At 37.6% G+C, this 21,112-nt stretch overlaps 1 protein-coding gene across 1 annotated transcript in view; it reads right to left on the reverse strand.

Moving 5' to 3' along the window:
• The window catches only part of LOC125476591 (CBL-interacting protein kinase 32-like), a 29,739-nt gene extending 9,291 nt beyond the window's left edge, over positions 1-20,448 (reverse strand). Inside the window, exon 1 of the mRNA XM_048582863.1 lies at positions 20,275-20,448. Within this exon, the coding sequence (XP_048438820.1) occupies positions 20,275-20,448 (174 nt within the window). The remainder of the gene's footprint in view (positions 1-20,274) is intronic.
• Positions 20,449-21,112: the final 664 nt, after the last annotated feature.

Consider the following 21,112-nt stretch of genomic DNA (forward strand, 5'->3'; position numbering starts at 1 on the left):
CATGCATTTCCTTCATTAGTTAACCCACATGCACTTATCACTTATCATCACCACATATCATATCACTTAATCACTTATCACTTATCATCACCACTTAACCACTTATCATATCATAACCACATATCATATCACTTATCACTTATCACTTAACATAACATCCACCTACTTCACCTACAACATCCACTTCACCTACAACATCCACCTACTTCACCTACAACATCCACCCACTTCACCTACAACATCCACCTACTTCACCTACAACATCCACCTACTTCACCTACAACATCCACCTACTTCACCTACAAATGACATAGCCATATGTTCCCTCCACTACTCCTATAAATACCCTTGCATTCATTCATTCAATAAACATCTCATTTTCATACACAACACATTACAAACACATTCTCCCTTCCCTAGCCGTGAGCTTCCCATCTCTCCCCTTATAATCCAAAAACCATCTATCTATTTCCACCACTTCCCAACCCTCCAAACCACTCCTCTACCATTTCCATAATCCCCCAAACCTCACCTTAGACCTTGTGCTACAATAACGAGGAAGATAAGAGGGCCTAAACGTTCATACAATTCAAGTTTGAGTTGTCGGAATGTTTAGGTGTTTCTTTGATTTCAAAGTTTAAATTCAATTCTCTTTGTTTTGTACGTATGAGGAATGGAAGAGAAGAGTGCCTAAACGTTCATACAATTCAAAGTTTGAGTTGTTGGAATGTTTAGGTGTTTCTTTAATTTCAAAGTTATGAGGAAATAAACCCCCCTTTAGCTAGGGGGTGATTCGAAATATATGTTTATACTTGCAATATAATTTGATTACTTCTAATTGCGTTTCATAAGTTGTGGATTCAATTTGTTTAACCGTTTGATTGATAACTTATTTATGTATGTTTATTGAGAATGCGCGCTTAATTTTCATGCATAAATATGACGCTAGAATATAAGTGAGTTTCACCTAATAGTTACGAACTTATATTCACAAGTAGTGGAGGTTGCTTATAAACAATCGCGTTAAATGAATTCTTGGCACTAGTTTCATGCGTATTCCATAGTAACAAATGCCTCGTCAACACTTATAGTTTTCATGATGCTTAATGATCTTTGATTGTATCTTTATTGTGCTTTTTCACGTAAAGGACTTTTGGAGAATGTTGTGAATTGCGTTGCGCTAACCCATCCAATTCATTAACTTAAGGAAAACTTGACGGTTAATTTAAGCGGACCTAATTGACCCAGGGCGTTGAGAATTAATGATTTGTTGAAACGCAATTGGAAATCTTTTTATTATGCAAGTGTAACATGTGTGGAGATGAACCCCTTGGCTAGCATCCATTCATTCTATTTTCATCATATTCATATTTACATTCTGCTTTAATTACAATTTGTTCATTTAGTTTAATTTCGTTCAAAACTCAATCCCCCTTTACTTTCTTATTCTTTAGTACTTAGAATCTGTTTAGTTTATGTTTTAAAGCATTTTGAGTTTTTGGTTTGTCTTAGTGTTTTAAACTTTAGTTTTGCATTCTTTGAGTCTAGGATAGCGTTTTATATTGTTTTTACGTTTTTGTGTCAATTTCCAAGAGATTTGCAATCCCTCCTAATCCCCGGTCCAGAACGATCCCTACTTGCATACTTACTACAATTGACAAAAAGAGGGTTTAATTTGTGTGCGTATAAATCACGCATCAAATTTTGGCGCCGTTGCCGGGGATTAGCAACTTTGCTAATCTCTTGGATTGTTTTATTTTCGTTTGTGTATATATATTTTTTTTTAGTTTTATTTTAGACGCAAGACATGGCACTTGATAGTGCTTCTCTTTTGTCACAGCTTATGGAAGAGTACCAAACGCAAAGAGTTGGTACATTTGATCATAATCAATCAAGGAACGACGTGTTTTCCAATACTTACAATTCCGATTGGAGTGATCATTCAAACTCTATATGGTGGGAACCTCAACATATTCAACAAGAAGGATATTGGCAGCCTTATGAGGAGTTCTATTCAACGTCTATGCATCCACCACAACCTCATATTCAATATGCCCAACCAAATTTAAGTTCGTCAATAGATTATAATCAAAAGCTTGATGAATTAATTTGTTTGGTGCAGGGCTCACAAAACCAAGTCGAGGAGGCTCAACAAGGAGAATATTGGCAACCATATGAGGAGTTCTATACAACGCCTATGCAGCCACCACAACCTCATATTCAATATGCCCAACCAAATTTAAGTTCGTCAATAGATTATAATCAAAAGCTTGATGAATTAATTTGTTTGGTGCAGGGCTTACAAAATCAAGACAATGAGGCTCAACAAGAAGGATATTGGCAGCCGTATGAGGAGTTCTATTCAACGCCTATGCAGCCACCACAACCTGCCCAAAGTAATGTAGGTAATTCAAATGATAATGATACGATTTTTCAATTACTTACTGCTCTGGAAAAGCAAATTGGGCAGATAGCGGAGTTCGAAGGACAATTTTGTGACCAAGGCGAACTCCCTAGTTCAACCATTGCAAATCAGAAGGGAGAATTTGAAACCACCAATGCTATCATGTTGAGAAGTGACAAGGAGGTTGGAATGGACCCTCAACCATCAAAATCAAATCACAAGGAAGAGGAATACACCCAACCCACGGAAAGGGTGGAAACACCTTTACCGGAGGCACCTATTGCTCCTATGCCATCTAATACAGGTATGGTTGTTCCAAATTTCATTATTTTTAATCCCGTTCCAACAAGTATCCCTATTCCTTGCAGATTCATGACTTCCAAGGAAGAAGAAGGTGAGAAAGACATCTTGGAAGTCTTTCCAAAGGTGACAAGTAAGGAATGTCATGAATTCATCAAAGAGGACGTTCTTGAAACCAAAAAATCCAAAGAAGTTAAATTTGATGACATTGGACAAGTCATAACCATCATTTGCAATCTGGCCAAGTCCAATATCCCTGAAACTTTCCAGCGAGTGGTGTTTATTCTTGAGTTTATGTCGGAGCACACAGGTAAGCCGCCTCCCCGAATTTCAATTTTCTTTTATACTAATATGTTGTTAATGATCCAGGCACCCACTTTAGAATTTGAACCAATGCCGGTTCATTTCAAGTATCACCTTCCATTCAAGGACCAATTCCATGCCGTTTGATTTTATTTAAAAAAAAAAAAAAAAAAAAAAAAAAAAAAAAAAAACATGGCAGAATGATGGAGCTTCACAAATGGCGTTTACTTGAAGCCCCACTACTGGGCAAAACTCTAGAAGCAGGAGGCATAGATGCGGAAGGCATCGGAGCAGAAGGCATCGGGGCGGAAGGTATCGGACCGGGAGGCATCAAAGAAGAGGCCTCAATACTTGGCCAAACGCTAGATGAGCCCGGAAAAATGTGCCTCTGGAAGTAAGCCGCAAGCCTTTGACGGTCACTTTGACGGTCACTTTGCATCCGACCATTGGATTCTTGTAGCTCATCAAGCTTCCTCTTCATACCCGTCGAATAGTTGTTGGCAAGCACGTGCAAACTTCTATTCTCGTGCTTAAGCAGTTTGATCTCCTGCTTGAGACTTTCCACCTCTGCCATCAATGATTCCACCTGACGGGAGCGGGCAAGCAGGCGTTGGCCCATGTTGGACACAGAACTCGCACACTGAACACTAAGTGCGAGGGATTCTTGAACGGCCAACTCATCGGACCGTCCTGACAGCAGCCTACTATCTTTTGGAGTAAGGAGGTTCCTAGCTACTATTGTAGCTGTTGTGGCGTCCTGCATCACAGAGTCTTCACCTGAAAGAGGACCGTTAGAAGATAAGAAAGAAGGGCGCCATACGTTACCTTGACGCGGCGCGGCCGTATCACTGCTGAGACTCAATTCTAAGCTAAGGTTCGATGGGTTTGCCATTTTTCAAAAGTGTTCAAAGAGATGGGGTGGATGGAGTTAATTCTCAAAGGGCCGGAGTCGATTTTCAAGAATGGGAATTCTTCAGAGTGTGTTTGTTGTGGTGATCGATAGCTCAATAAAAAAGCCAAGGCGACGCGTCCACCAATTCAAAAAGCCGGAATTTCTGGCGTAATTTAGGCGACGCTTTCTCAGCTTTTCAGAAGACGTGTTCAACTTTGTCAAAAGAGTTCTTCTTTTCAGACAACACGTGGAGGCCATCATCGCAACTACACATCTTTAGCCGACAAGCGCAAAGTTCGGCGACGCTTTCTCAGCTTTTCAGAAGACGCGTGCAGCTTTGTCAAAAGGAGCCGCATCTGCACTACCACGTGTCGTTCAGAAAGCGAAGGGGCGTCGTTCAGAAATCGAAGGGGCGCCTGCTCAGAAATCGAAGAGGCGTGTTCAGAGATCGAAGAGGCGCCATTATTTCAAAAAGCCGGATTTGCGGGATCAAAACGTTTGTCGACAAAGGTAAAAAGTACCACCACTTGATATTATCTCTATATATGTCGACCTTCGTCTTTTATGGCAGGGCAAACCTGAAGAAAATGTCCAACTCTCCCTCACCTCTGAGGGCGCACTCCCAGCAAAGCCTTTCGAATTACTCAATTTTTTCTTCTTCCCCAAAGATGATACCAGATGTCTGGAGTACATATGACCCAGGAGGAAACAGCACAACAAATACATGTGCTGATTCATTCACTGCTTCTTCAAAAGCAAAGGTATCTCATATCATCAAGGTCAAAAGCAAAAATATCTCATATCATGCTCTTTCCCTGTCTTTTTCTTTGTCCTTGTTCTTACTCGCATGGCAAGGTAAAAGAAGCAATCAGCCGGCACTTGGAACCAGTCTTCCGATCTGGAGCCAACTGCCTGGAATCTATTCCTGATTGCTTACCTAGCGTTGCTCTCGAGTAGTCATCTTCAACGGTTGATACACTTCCAGAGAAGGGACCACTCCTGCAAAGATTGAACAAAGAAACAGATAACAGGAGGAAGCTCAGACCTTCGGGGGAGACCCTAAAAGGAATCCTGCTGCCCAGTTCAAGAGTAGCACAAAGGAAAATCAACGATGGGCGGAAACCAGTTCAAGAGTAAGCCTGTGGAATCACAAAGATCAAAGCCTCAATGCAATCACCAAGGAGAAGAGGGAATTTACACTCCATAACCAGATTTGCGTCCCTAAACTCTTCTCTTTGTTAATTACATTCTGCCATGTTTAGTATGTTTAAATGTTTTTTGTGTGTTTACTTATGTTTTGTGTGAACCATATGCTTAAAACATTGAGGACAATGTTTGATTTAAGTGTGGGGGGGTAACTAAGTTTATTTAATGCAAATTCGTGGGATTTTATCACCCATAACTTCAAATGTTGTTCCTTGCTGTTTTAAGGTGTTTTTAAGTTGTTTTAGAGTGTTTTAGTGTGTTTTGTTTTATAACTCCGAAAATCACATAAAAATTTGAAAAACTTGTTTTAAAAACCCTAAAAAGAGTGTTTTGAGTCGTTTTTGTGTGTTTGTGTCTTATGGTACCTTCCAACACAATGATAAGGATTTGGTTTATAATTGCATGACGGTTAGAAAGAGTTATAAACATAGAGAAAAGTTTGATTTACTCTTGGTATATGCTTGGTTATGGTTATAATGTATGACTTCACATGCAATCATAAAAGAAAAAAATTCGTTTTTGTAACATGCTTGAAGGAAGGAACTCAAACAAACGCTACAACCCTGAGAGACTTGAGCCTATAACGTTCTTTGGAGAGTATAATCTGTGATTTCTTGTTTTCTAAAGTCGTTGCATGATCTCATTATTCTTTGCTTGGTTACTACTTAGAAGGCGTTTCATCATATAGTTCCAAATGCTAGAACTCATGCCCATTTCATTCAAAGCATGTTATTGATTTGCATAACACATATTCAAGAAGAAGTTGTGTAGTGACCACCATCATAGCCAAATAGCCTTACTTCCTATATTTCGTATATATTGTAAGTCTTAACCCCGTTGAGCCTCGTTTAGCCTATTTTCTTTGCTAACCACATCACCCCTTACCTAGCCTAGATTAGGATCATCTGTACCCTTGTTCTTGAAGCATAGTAAGCATGACGGAAAATGAATTCCTTTTGAGTTACATTATGCAAGAAAATGAGTGTGGGGGAGTGAAAGTTTGTTCTTAAGTTTATATATATGTTTTGAGATTCAAAAAAAAAAAAAAAAAAAAAAAAAAAAAAAAAAAAAAAAAGGAGTGAAAATAAGTAAGGATGAACTCACAAGCGTTGATGGTTGAAGAAAGGATCCAAAAAAGTTGAATATGGCCCTAAGTTTTGTGTGATTCCCCCTTGGGTGTTCAAAGTTGATTTTTGCGTTCTAAAGGGAATTCTAAATGTCTAATTCATTACTTTGCTCACTATTGCTTAAAGAACCTTTGTTTTCCGTACTCCTTCTTTGTTATCCAAACACCCCAAGCCCCATTATAACCCGTGACTTCAATCTTAAGTGTTATGTATTTCAATTGTGGAGTTTGAACTTGGTATGAGCTTATGGTGTCACTGGTTCTCGCGTCTAAGTAGTAGCATTCCATTCATGAGATCATATCTAAACATGCTTATTAACTCCAGAAAATGCTTTCCTTATTATAACATATGTGAGTGTTCGTCTACATGTTTACATCAATCTTCTCACATATACCTAGTGTAGGGTGTGTAGTCAGAAAATCTGTGTGAAAAACGAGAGTACATCTAGTAAGAAATTGAGGGAATTCTCTAAGGCATGTTACTACATTCAAAACATGGTTTTAAATGCTTAATTGTGAACTAGTATGTGGTGACTATGAGTAAGAATGTACTTAAGTGTAAAGATGGCTCAAATCTGTGAGAATAATGATTTTTAATTTGTCATGTGCATTGGAAGTCCCTGATACGATTGTTGGAAGGTGTAGGTTGTGTTTTGTTCTTTTTGTTTTCTTTTTCTGTTTTGCTCGAGGACTAGCAAAAGCTAAGTGTGGGGGTATTTGATAGGAGCATATTTATGCGACTTAAATGGCTTGTTCTCGTACATTTACGTTATGTTTCTTTAGTTATTTTAGTACTTTAAGCTATTTTCGTGTGTTTGTAGGTCCAAAGGGCTAAAGGAGCAAAAAGATGCATTTTGGAGACTTTTGGAGCACTTTTGGGCTAAGGACGGATAGCTTATGCTTGAAGCCAAAGTGTTGGACGAAATTGAAGACCTAATTGGAGCCAAAGTGTTGGAACCTTGTTCTCTTTAGTTTTAGGACATTTAAACCTTTCCTAATCCCAATCATGCCATGCATAACACACATCCATTCTAACACATTGTCATTGCACATGCATTTCCTTCATTAGTTAACCCACATGCACTTATCACTTATCATCACCACATATCATATCACTTAATCACTTATCACTTATCATCACCACTTAACCACTTATCATATCATAACCACATATCATATCACTTATCACTTATCACTTAACATAACATCCACCTACTTCACCTACAACATCCACTTCACCTACAACATCCACCTACTTCACCTACAACATCCACCCACTTCACCTACAACATCCACCTACTTCACCTACAACATCCACCTACTTCACCTACAACATCCACCTACTTCACCTACAAATGACATAGCCATATGTTCCCTCCACTACTCCTATAAATACCCTTGCATTCATTCATTCAATAAACATCTCATTTTCATACACAACACATTACAAACACATTCTCCCTTCCCTAGCCGTGAGCTTCCCATCTCTCCCCTTATAATCCAAAAACCATCTATCTATTTCCACCACTTCCCAACCCTCCAAACCACTCCTCTACCATTTCCATAATCCCCCAAACCTCACCTTAGACCTTGTGCTACAATAACGAGGAAGATAAGAGGGCCTAAACGTTCATACAATTCAAGTTTGAGTTGTCGGAATGTTTAGGTGTTTCTTTGATTTCAAAGTTTAAATTCAATTCTCTTTGTTTTGTACGTATGAGGAATGGAAGAGAAGAGTGCCTAAACGTTCATACAATTCAAAGTTTGAGTTGTTGGAATGTTTAGGTGTTTCTTTAATTTCAAAGTTATGAGGAAATAAACCCCCCTTTAGCTAGGGGGTGATTCGAAATATATGTTTATACTTGCAATATAATTTGATTACTTCTAATTGCGTTTCATAAGTTGTGGATTCAATTTGTTTAACCGTTTGATTGATAACTTATTTATGTATGTTTATTGAGAATGCGCGCTTAATTTTCATGCATAAATATGACGCTAGAATATAAGTGAGTTTCACCTAATAGTTACGAACTTATATTCACAAGTAGTGGAGGTTGCTTATAAACAATCGCGTTAAATGAATTCTTGGCACTAGTTTCATGCGTATTCCATAGTAACAAATGCCTCGTCAACACTTATAGTTTTCATGATGCTTAATGATCTTTGATTGTATCTTTATTGTGCTTTTTCACGTAAAGGACTTTTGGAGAATGTTGTGAATTGCGTTGCGCTAACCCATCCAATTCATTAACTTAAGGAAAACTTGACGGTTAATTTAAGCGGACCTAATTGACCCAGGGCGTTGAGAATTAATGATTTGTTGAAACGCAATTGGAAATCTTTTTATTATGCAAGTGTAACATGTGTGGAGATGAACCCCTTGGCTAGCATCCATTCATTCTATTTTCATCATATTCATATTTACATTCTGCTTTAATTACAATTTGTTCATTTAGTTTAATTTCGTTCAAAACTCAATCCCCCTTTACTTTCTTATTCTTTAGTACTTAGAATCTGTTTAGTTTATGTTTTAAAGCATTTTGAGTTTTTGGTTTGTCTTAGTGTTTTAAACTTTAGTTTTGCATTCTTTGAGTCTAGGATAGCGTTTTATATTGTTTTTACGTTTTTGTGTCAATTTCCAAGAGATTTGCAATCCCTCCTAATCCCCGGTCCAGAACGATCCCTACTTGCATACTTACTACAATTGACAAAAAGAGGGTTTAATTTGTGTGCGTATAAATCACGCATCAGCTAGGTAGGGATAATGTAGGCTAACAAAGAAAATACGTTAAATAAAGCTCAAAAGGGTTAAACCTATACAATACATATGCAAGGGATAAGGCTTTTTTACTCTGGTGGTAACTAAACACCTTCATCTTGTTATTTGTTATGCAATCAATTTTATGCCTTGTTAAACTTATAAAATTGAAAACTAAGTTAAACTAACAACAAAACAATGATTGGGGGAATGTTGGACGAATTTAATAAAAACAAAAGTAAATGGCAGCAAGTAAATTAAGTTGTGAATGAAATATGGATGAAAGGATAGATAAAGGATTCTTCTCCACACTTGAATCATATGCATACAAATCGATCTCCAGTTATTCTTCTTATAAACCGTGAAGGACAATGCCCCAAATTAACTGTGAACAACACCAATTAACTCTTAAATTTTCCTAAATTCATTAAATTGGATTCAGTGACGCAACCAAATTATTCTTCTCAAGTTCCCTAACTATCAAAAGCATGATAGAGATACATCTCAAAGATCATTAAGTTATGTGAAAATCATAAGCATTGACAAAGTATTTGTAACTATGAAAAACATGATACTCCTGCCAAGAATTTACTTAACTCAATCATGACTAGTAACTTTTACTACTTGCAAATATAAATTCACAACCATTAGGTGAAATTCCCTTATATTCTAGCATCAAATCCCTACATGCAAATTAAATATGTATCCTTAAAAAACATACAAGAATAAGTTCTCTATAAAGAAGATAAGTAAATTGCATTCATGTTTTATGAAACAATAACTGGATGTAATCAATTTATAAAAAACATATGATCATGGCTTCAAATACACCTCTAGCTAAAAAGAAACTTAGTTACACATGTTCATCATAACTGAAAAGCAATCTAAAATAAACATTGAAACTTAAAACAAAGAAAGAAAGAACTCTGAAAATTCCAGCAACTTCAATGGATGAATGGTAGTCGCGGCACACCTCTTAACGTTGCAGAACACTTCATATATATATAGGGCATGACTAGGGTTTTCTTTAGAGTGAATGAAAAGAGAGGAAAAATAGGTAATCAGAATTGGGTAATTCGTCTAGAATAAAAAGGGCATGTAAAAGTGGCAAAAAGGCAAGTTTTTATGGGGTAAAAGAGGCTGCAAGATATTCCAAAGTAATCCCAGCAACTTAGCTTCTATTTTGCACGTTTTTGCCTTATTAGGCTAGATATCCCAATTCCTTTCCCGTTTTGTTCCTAGTCATCTAACAAGCCAGATTTATCTTTGATTCTTTATTTGGACTTCAAAACAAGTAACAACTTCTCTCCAATTAGGATTCATGTTTCTTGTGTAATTCCTTGCCTTCCAAGCCTCAACTTTAATTTCTCCAGATTTTTAGCACATGTTTAACACCTTTTAAACACCAAAATGTCTAGCCAATATGGTATCCACGCCTGTTATCCAATCCAAGTTCAAAACTGCTCCAAATTGCTCCATATGACTATTTATTGTCCTCTTTACCAACTAAACCTTCAATAATATGAAAATAACTTAAATTACTATAATAAATGGAAATTAACTATGTAAATGCAAAAAAATAAGATAACGAAGGCGCATAAATATGCTTCTCGATGTGGTAGAAACTAACACACAAATTAAACCCTATGTATTATGCAATCGTAGTACGAGTAAGTAGGGATCATTCTACTTCGGGGATTAGAAGGGATGCTAATCAACACAAATTAAACTTATAAAACTGAAAACTAAGTTAAACTAACAACAAAACAATGACTAGGGGGATTTTGGACAAATTTAATTAAAACAAAAGTAAAGTGCAACAAGGAAATTAAGTTATGAATGAAGTATGGATGAAATGATAGCTAAAGGATTCTTTTCCACACATGAACTATGCATACAAATTGATTTCCAGTTATTCTTCCTATAAATTGACACATCCCGAACCGGATTGTCCACTAGGACTCCGAATTGAGATGTACTGGCCGACACCTATAAATTTGGTATCAGAGCCAATCCCTTGTCAGAAGTGTGCCAACGAGGACGTCAGGCCCTTAAGGGGGTGGATTGTAACATCCCACATCACCCAAGGAAGTGAATCCTGTAAACCTTATATGTATATTCCCATCTCTACCTAACACAAGGCCTTTTGGGAGCTCACTGACTTCGAGTTCCATTGGAACTCCGAAGTTAAGCGAGTAGTGTGCGAGAGCAATCCCATGATGGGTGACCCACTGGGAAGTTGCACGTGTGAGTTCCCAGAAACAAAACTGTGAGGGTGTGGTAAGGGCCCAAAGCGGACAATATCGTGCTACGGTGGAGTCGAACCCAGGATGTGGTGGGGGCCCAGGCCGGGATATGACAGAAACCATGAATGACAATGCCCCAAATTAACTGTGAACAACACTAATTAATTCACTAATTAATTCTCAGATTTTCCTACGTTCATCGAATTAGACTCAGCGGCGCAACCAAATTATTCTTCTCAAGTTCCCTAAATATGAAAAGCATGATAGAGATCATCTCAAAGATCATTAAGTTCTGTGAAAATCATAAGCATTGACAAGGCATTCGTAACTATGAAAAGCATGATACTCCTGCCAAGAATTTACTTAACTCAATCATGACTAGTGACTTTTACTACTTGCAAATATAAGTTCATAACAATTAGGTAAAATTCCCTTATATTCTAGCATCAAATCCCTGCACGCAAACTAAGTGTGCACCCTTAATAAACATACAAGAATAAGTTCTCTATAAAGCAGATAAGTAAATCGCATTCATGTTTTATGAAACAATAACTGGATGTAATCAATTTATATAAAACATATGATCATGGCTTCGAATTCACCTCTAGCTAAAAAGAAACTTAGTTACACATGTTCATCATAACTAAAAAACAATCTAAAATAAACATTGAAACTTAAAATGAAGAGAGAAAGAACTCTGAAAATTCTAGCAACTTCAATGGATGAATGGTAGGCATGGCACACCTAAATCTCTGCTGAAATTTCATATATATAGGGGAAAATGGCTGAATCTAAGGAGGAAAGGGTTTTGGTATTTTAAAGTTATTTTAGGACTCTAAAAATCAGGTAGAAAGTGTTGGAATGTGATTAGGATTCCTCCTTGCAACTAGAGATAAGGTAAGATAATGTTGGATAAGATAGGATAAGATAATGTTCCTCTCCAATTAGGATTCCTTTTTCTTGTGTAATTCCTTGCCTTCCAAGCCTCAACTTTTAATTTCTCCAGATTTTAGCACTTGTTTAGCACCATTTAAACACCAAAAACGTACAGCCCATATGTTATCCACCGTGCTATCCAATCCAAGTCCAGAACTACTTCAAATTGCTCCATTTAGCTATTTATTGTCATCTTTACCAATTGGACCTACAATAATACGAAAATAACATAAATTACCAAACTAAATGGAAATTAATGAAGTAAATGCAAAGAAATAAGATAACAAAGTCGCATAAATATGCTCCTATCACTTATCTCATCTGGAACATTATATTTTTCTGCTAGGAATGCCATGAGAAATTTCAAAGTTTAATGAAGGGTGAACTTCAAAGGGTAAATAAATAGTCTAACGCAAAGGTTGGATGTAGCCATGAAATAAAAGGAAAAATTACTACAATATTGAACCGTTAATTTGTTTTTGGCCATGGCTTGGAAGCAAGGCACGATATTTGAACAGGTACGTGGTGACGTTATGTTAGATCCTAGACATATCTCATGATTGGGGCGTGACAACCACCCCCATCAATTAATCCCTTCCAAACCTAACACACAACCACCAACTCTACTCTACCATACAACTCAAGATGCCAACATCGAGAAGAAGGTGATGGAAGTTTCTGAAATATATGGACTGCCATGATGTGGGTACTACCATGTTACCAACCATAAAGAAAAACTACAAGTTGAACTAGTTGGTGGGTTTTGAATATAAAGGTTGGAACGAGGTTTAGATGGTCGTTGGTTGAGCTTGGAGGTGGTGGGGGCCTGATATTTCTTAATCTTCATTTTTATTTTCTATTTTATTTGTGAATTATTTTTTATTTTTTATTTTTATCTTCATGTCTTTTTAAGTTATTTTTATTATTATTTTAGTGTCTAAGTAAGCCTAAAAGTGGAGCTCATTGTTGCCATATGTACATTGACACACCCCGACTCGGAATGACTCCCTGGACTCCGAATCGAGCTGTGCTAGCCAACACCAGAAGGGTGACAAAGCCATAAAGTGTAGTGATGTGGAAAATGTGAATAAATTTAAACCTAAAAGTGCCCAAGTATAAGAGTGCGCTAGTGAGCCGGAATGAACCCATATCACATGTGATATCAGAGAATTAGTAAAGTTCAACTGCTAAAACCTGGATGGGCCTAAAAATAAAGTTTTGTAAAATCCTTTTCGAAAACATAATAACCCCTTGCCATAAAACAAATATAGTTTCCAAAATATACATACTAAGTATAGTATAAAAATAAGGAAGTGTTATTGGCACTCCAAAAATCTCATTCTATACTCCCCCACAAGTATATTTTTCTTTCCAAATATAGAAAGTTTGGAGTGTAGAATGAGATTTTTGGAGTGCCAATAACAATTCCCTAAAAATAAGGTAAATTACACTTTACCACCTTAGTTTGAGGTTTATTACAACATCTTTTAAAAAAATTTCACTTTCATCCTCATGTACTATTTTATTTCAATATAATACATCTGTTACATTTTCCATCCATTGATCCGTTAAGAGCTAGCGTGGCAGTAGTCAACCCCATTACACGTCATCCCACGTCCTCTAAATCTTGGACACGTAAATATTCACCAACCACGTCAAATGGGTTGAAAAAGTTGCATAAGGTTATGGAAATGGATAATGGCTGCTTCTAGGATCTTGACATGTCGATGCAAAGGATCTTGACAGATTAGTTGGATCCGTTCTCGGCGACCCACTTCTATTGCGCCTCACCCGTGGAGGTAGGCTCTACAGGCCCAAGCAAATCGTCTTCTTACAACTCGCCTCCCATTTCGTCCCTTCCGCTAGGCAAATCTGGGATTTCAAAATTTTGAATTTCTGGGTTGGAATTAAAATACCAGATGGGTGTGAAGGAGTTTCTACACCGGAGTAAGAGTGAAGGGCGAAGCAGCAACCACAGAGTCCGACCTTCCTAGACTTCGCCGGAATCAGAGAAGCGGCCGCGACCTATCCCCCTTTGAATCGGCAATCATTCTCCGCTTCGAGGCATTCCATTGCATTCATCCCCCATACCACTACATTCACCCCCCCAACTCCCAAAAAAAAAAAAAAAAAATCGAAACCACATTTCAAAGTCTCAAGCTTTTCACTTCAATGGGGTTTGTCACCTACTTGTTTCTCCAATCCAGTTCTTCCATGGGAGCAACTTCAAATCCCTTTTAGGTCCAAACTCCACAATCCCTTTAGCACCATGAAATTTCCATTTATCAATCAAATCCCATTTTCCTAACCAAATCCCAAACTCCCAATTTCGCACTTTCACTCATATTGAAACACTTGTCAGCGAAATCCCAGATGAAAATCTCATCTGCTTCCCAAATCCCACTTCCCTAATGCCAAAATCAGTAGAAAATCAGGATGAACCCAACAAGCAGAGCATCAAGATCTGCACTCCAATTTATTTCTGGCAGTATTTAGTAGCCCCCCGTCAACCATCTTCCGATCTTTTTATATTTTCCATGAACTGCTGGGTCCGCACATTATTCAAGATTCTTCTTCTTATTATGTTCGCTGCCACGCTTAGCTGCCGGAAAACATAAGATTTGTAGGAAGAAAGAAGGTTGCACGAGGAAGAAGAGGTTGAAGTTCTATAGAGCTATGGAAGAAGCTTCCCAAACCCAAATAGGATTATTGATTGCAGACAAGCACAGAGAAGATGGGAAGGAATTGAAGAAGAGTGGGCTTGACGCTATGGTCATGGCAGTAACCATAGTCTGCGTTTTCTGGCAAGAACCAGCTAGATAGCTAGGTACCAAGTTTGTAGGGGTGGTTTATAATTTATATTTTAGTCCATCTGGGCACATTTGATTGCCACATCAGCAAAAATGCGAGACCACAGTTAACACATCATCATTTTAACAATCAAACTAACAGATTGACTAATGGATGTATGAAATTGAAATGAAATAATAGTAAATGTATGAAATTGAAAAGTTTTAAAGATATTGTATGAGGTTGCAATTGACCTCAAACCTAAAGGGGTAAAATGTCATTTACCCATAAAAATACTTACCAAAGCTAGCAGTATCTCAAGAATTCAATATGGCATAATATTTCGTAAATGAACACATGACGTCCGTAATCACATAATCTCGAATAAGCAAACATATCATATTGATAGGAGCATATTTAGGTGACTTAATTAGCTTGTTTTCTTACATTTATGTTGTTAGTTCATAGTTATTTTAGTATTTTAAGCTATTTTTGTGTGTTTATAGGTTCATTTGGCTAAGGTAGCAATAAGGTGCATTTTGGAGCCTTTTGGAGCAAAATTGGACTTGGAATGGATAGCATATGCTTGGAGCAAAAGGAATGGACGAAATTGAAGACCTAAAGATGTTAGGATTCCTAATCAAAGAAGGTTTCCTACTTGAAGTAGGAAAGTTAAGCCAAGATTTCCTATTTTGGTTTGACCTTTCCTAATCCTAAAAGCCCTATGTTCCAGCAACCTTGAAGGACTCTTATGCATTTAAGGACACAAAGTAAACCTTCCTTGCATCCTCATGTTCCTTACCGTGCATTGCCTAAACCTTCCCTTCCTTGCCGTGCAAGGGAAATGCATATTTCCTATTTTGTGTCACAAGATTACATTCCTCTTTCACCCCATTCTTAGATGCACCTTACATACCTATTCTATCCTAAATTCTTGCCTAATTTCATCCTTAAAACACATTCCCTTTCTTACTCTTAAATGCCGCAAGTTTACTTCCCCTTTTCCCTTTAATTTCTGACTTTGTGTCTCCTTTTCCTTGTGGATTTGGGGTCTAATCCTTTCCTAAACTATGTAATAAAAGTTAGGATTCTTTCCTTCAAATAAATACGCAATGCCGAACCCTTCGAGAATCCTAATCATTCACCCACACAATTAGCCATCATTCACAAAACACTTAAGCCTTTGCCGCAGCCTTCAACATTTCTTCCACCATTCCCATACTTCCATACCTTCACCCAAACACCTATACATCATCCCTAACCTTTGCCGCACCCTCATACCAACCTAAATCCATTCATAACCCAGAAATCCATCCAAAATCACCCCTAGACTCTTGTGCCGCAGCTTTGCAAGGAAGAAGAAGAGAAGAAGAAGCATTGGACATTTGTGCATTCAAGTTGGAGTGTTGTAACGTTTTTAGGTGTAATCTATCTTTTGTTTTCAAAGTTTAATTCAAGTTTCCTTTGTTTTGTTGTGAACATGAGAGGCTAAATTTGTTTATATTTATGATATGAATTGATTAAGTCCAGTTGTGATTTCATAAATTGTGAATGCAATTTACTTAACCGTTTGATGGATAACTTATTCTTGTATGTTGATTAGGGAGGCCTACATAATTTGCATGCTTGAATTTGGTGCTAGAATATAAGGAAGTTTCACATAATCGTTACAAACTTATATTCACAAGTAGTTAAGGTTGTTTTCACAATCATGTTAAGTAAATTCCTAGCATGAGTATCATGATGTCATAGTTACAAGTGCTTTGTCAATACTTATGATTTTCATAGAACGTAATGATCTTTGATTGTATCTCTATTATGATGTCATGTAGGGAACTTTTGAAGAATGCTTTGGGTTGTCATATGATGTCATCCAATCCAATAACTAAAGGAAAATCTGAGGGTTAATTAGTGATGTCACGGTTAATCTGGGGTGTTGAGGTTCATGGTTTATCGAAAAAGCAACTGGAAATCAATTTGTGTTTGAATGTATCATGTGTGGAAAAGTATCCTCTAGCTATCTAATCATCCATAGTTTTTCTTAAATTCGTCCAAATCTTGCTTAAGTCTTTTAGTTGTTTTTACATTAATTTCGTCCAAAACCCAATCTTCTTTACTTACTTGTTTCAAATCTGTCCTAAAGTGTGTTTTTGAGTATTTTGAGTCGAAACCAATTCTATTTTCGTCCAAATTGAGTCCTAGAGTCTAATTTGAGTCTATTTGGTTGTTTTATGTTGTTTTAAGTCTTTTAAGTTTGTTTTGAGTCATATAAGTTTAGTTAAGAGTCTTTTAAGTTTGTTTAAGTGTTTTAAGCATATTTTTGTATCTTTGAGTCATTCTTCATTAGATTAGCAATCCCTCCTAATCCCCGGCCTAGAACGTTTCGTACTTATATCTATACTACAATTGTCAAAAAGAGGGTTTAATTTGAGTGCTATCTTTTATCACATCACATATCAAGTGCTCATCAACACATGCTGACACACAAATCGATGCAGAAATATTCTAACAAGAATAGGATATGGTGTAACAATGATATACGCTCTAGTACTACAATCACGTGAAGACTGGCGTTATGTGCAGCACATATGAGTCCTAATTGCCTATAGCAATCTAGGACAGAACTAGCATCTATAATGGATCCAAAGTGAGCGTACAGTGTGATGTGCATATCCATGTGAAAAACTGGCCCTGGCCCGGGTGAGTAATAACACTGGTACAGAAAACGATGAGCATATAACATAAATATAGTCATGCCACAGTGATTCAATAATTCTAGTCAACATAATATCATTCATAGCCGTAAAGTTAAATGAGGCATCTCATAAGATGTATAATGATTTCCTAATTCTCAGCGTTACGTCATTTCCTATAAACGTTAATTTAATTACGACAGTCATATAGAAAATTCATTATTAGATGTATACATGGAAACTAAATAAATATATGTATATATTAAAGAAAAGACCCACTCACAGATCATGTCGTCAAGTTGAACCCGTCTTGTAGCATCAAGAGTCCTTGTGATGCGTTTCACCTAGAAATGAAACCATTCATGTAAATACATAACGTACTAACGTATTGTACAAAGTACGGCTAATAAAGAAACTATTTTTGATGTGAAAATTAACTTGACACAGAAATTAAACCCTATTGATGACAATTGTAGTATATATGCAAGTAGGGATTGTTCTAGACCGGGGATTAACTAGGGATGCTAATCATCACAAATAAGACTTAAAAACACTAATTTAGACTCTATAGACTTAAAAGTACTCAAAATACTCAAAACAGCAACAAACAATAAAAAAAGACTCAATTCTAGACCTAACAAGTGATTTTGACGAAATAAAACTTAATTTGACTCAAAAGAAGCTAACTTGACTCTAAACAACTCAATACTATCAAATAGACACAAAACTGACTCTATGGGGATACTTAGACAAAATTTAACTAACTTAGACTCAAAATAAACAATGGAGACAGATTTAAACTAGTTCTAACTAAAGGACACAACTCAATGTCAAGGGGGTTTATTTGGACGAATTTAAACCTAAACTTAACAGATTGCAAAACAACTTAAAAGACTTCAAATTAAGGTGAATTAAATGGGTGAAAGGCTAGTTAGAGGTGTAAACACGAATTTTCCTGAAACAAGAATACGTGTACAAAATATATTTTGTATTAATGATTTTGGGGTTACAATCTCTTTGTAATTTGATCCTCTGATTCTATCCTCGTAGGGTGTAGGTTTGTGGATGAGTTGTTGATCCAAAGGGTTGTTGGGGCTTGATCTAGGGATAAACAGTTGATGAATGAATCTTCAAGGGCCGTTGGGATTGATCTTGAAGAATGGGTGTATGGGTTTGTTGATTTTTTGTTAATCCAAAGGGCCGTTGAGGCTTGATCTAGGGATGAATAGTTGATGAACGATGAACACTTTCTTCGAGGGCTGTCAGGGCTTGATCTCGAAGGTTGAGGGAAGTTTCTTCAAGGGCCGTCGGGGCTTGATCTTGAAGGAGGATTTGACGAAGAACGAAGAGGGTTTTACTGATCCTTCGAGATTTTCTTGAGAGCTTTAGAGTTTCAAAGCTTCAAGGTATTGGTGTGATGTAAATTCCTCCCCTTTTTTGTCTTGATGGAGAAGCCTATTTATAGGCTTTGAGAGTGAATCACCACCATCCATTTTTTTGGTGAAGTGAGTAGATGTTGTAGGTGAAATCAGTGGAGTTGGTAGGTGAAGTAAGTGTGTGATGTAGGTGAAATGAATGGAGTGTGTAGGTGAAATGAATGTGTGATGTAGGTGAAATGAATAAATATTGTAATTTTAATGCATTGGTTAACATTTATTTCACTGAAATTTCAGTGTCTACAAATGCCCCCACTTCAAGGCGCGTCGTATACATGTGCTTGTCACGTGTAGAAGATACGTTTTGAAGTCCCTTAATGTAGATGTCGATCTAAGGGCCGTCGAGGCTTGATCTTGAATTAGGCTAGAAATTTCTTCAGGGGCCGTCGGGGCTTGATCTTGAATTCGACTAGAAGATTTTCTGGTTTCCTCCAATCGTTGATTTTCCACAGGCTTAATCTTGAACTGGGCTGGAGGGTTTTTTGGTCTCCTTCGAAGGTCTGAACTTACTCATTTTATCTGGAGTTGAATTTGATTCAAGGGTGGTGAACACTTGATTTTGAATTGAACTTGTGATTTCTTCAATGGCCATTGAGGCTTAATCTTGAATGAAAATAGGACCACGAGCGGTTTCAAGATTCAGACACATGGTAGGCAAGCACGAGGTGGAGGTGATGGCCTGTTCTTTGTTCAATCTTTCCAATTCATATTGAAGAGGGTTAGGGGATGAATCAGCGCATGCAGTTGTTACGTTTGCTGATGATCCACAAGATTGATGTTTCATTGTCACTCGTTTTATCTGTTCTCCAGGCAGATGTGGTATCTTTTCTGGAAGTGTATCAACCGTTGAAGATGACTACTCGAGAGCAATGCTAGGTAAGCAATCAGCGAATAGGTTCCAGATCGGAAGGCTGATTCCGAGTGCCAACTGATTGCTCTTTTTGTCCTTGCCCTGCAGGTAAGAACAAGGACAAAGGAAAGGACATGGAGAAAGCATGATATGACATACTCTTGCTTTCGACCTTGATGATATGAGATACTTTCGCTTTTGAAGAAGTACTGGCGATTTAATGGCGTCGCGAGGCGAGGCTTTGTTCTTTGGCGACGATGCCAGCGGAAGGTTGTTAAGGCTTATCAAGCTCTTTGATTAGAACAACAATGTCGAGCTTGGATTTGGCTTAAACTCCTCCATCTGGATTATGCGGTTCTGCATTGGAGGGCATCGTGCTACGGTGATTTGTTCCAGCTCCTTGTACTGCATTCTTCTCGGCTTGTTTCTTTTTGCATAGTCGAGGTGGCGCACAACCTTTTGCCTTTAAATGGTCTTTCAGAGCATCACTTCTCAGCAATTTATCCATGTTTGGCAGCTTCAGTGTAAAGAGCCGACATCATGTCACCTGTCCTGAAGTATTCGCTGAGGGAATTCGAGACTCACCAACAGTTGAAGACGAGCACTTGAGAGCAACGCTAGGTAAGCAACCAGGCAAAGGTTTTGGGCAATCAATTCTAGATCGAAAGTTTGATTTCGGGTTCTGACTGATTGCTTTCTTTCTCCTTGTCTTGTAGGCAAGAACAAGGGCAAAGGAAAAGACAGGGTAAAAGCATGATATGAGACACCTTTGCTTTCGCCCCTGATGATATGAGATACTTTTGTTTTCGAAGAAGTAGCGGATAAATCAACACATATATTTGTTGCGCTTATCTCCACATACCTCGATCTACCGTTTCCTCCTGCCTCATCCGTTCTCCAGGCATCTGGGATCTTCTTTGGGGGTACATCAACAGTTGAAGATGAGTATTTGAGAGCAGTGCTGGGTAAGCAATCAGGGGAGGGGTTCCAAGCAGTCGGTTCCAGACGGGAAGCTTGATTCCCAGTGCCGACTGATCGCTTTCTTTCTCTTTATCTTGCAGGGAAGAAGAAGAACAAAGGAAAGGACGTGGAAAAGGCATGCTATGAGATACTCTTGCTTTCGACCCTAATGATATGAGATACGTTTACTTTTGAAGACTTGGTTGAAGAGG

This window comes from the organism of the source record quoted next, unplaced genomic scaffold, assembly GCF_019419815.1.
Source record: "Pyrus x bretschneideri cultivar Hongxiangsu unplaced genomic scaffold, Pyrus_bretschneideri_v1 Contig199, whole genome shotgun sequence".
NCBI lineage: Eukaryota > Viridiplantae > Streptophyta > Magnoliopsida > Rosales > Rosaceae > Pyrus > Pyrus x bretschneideri.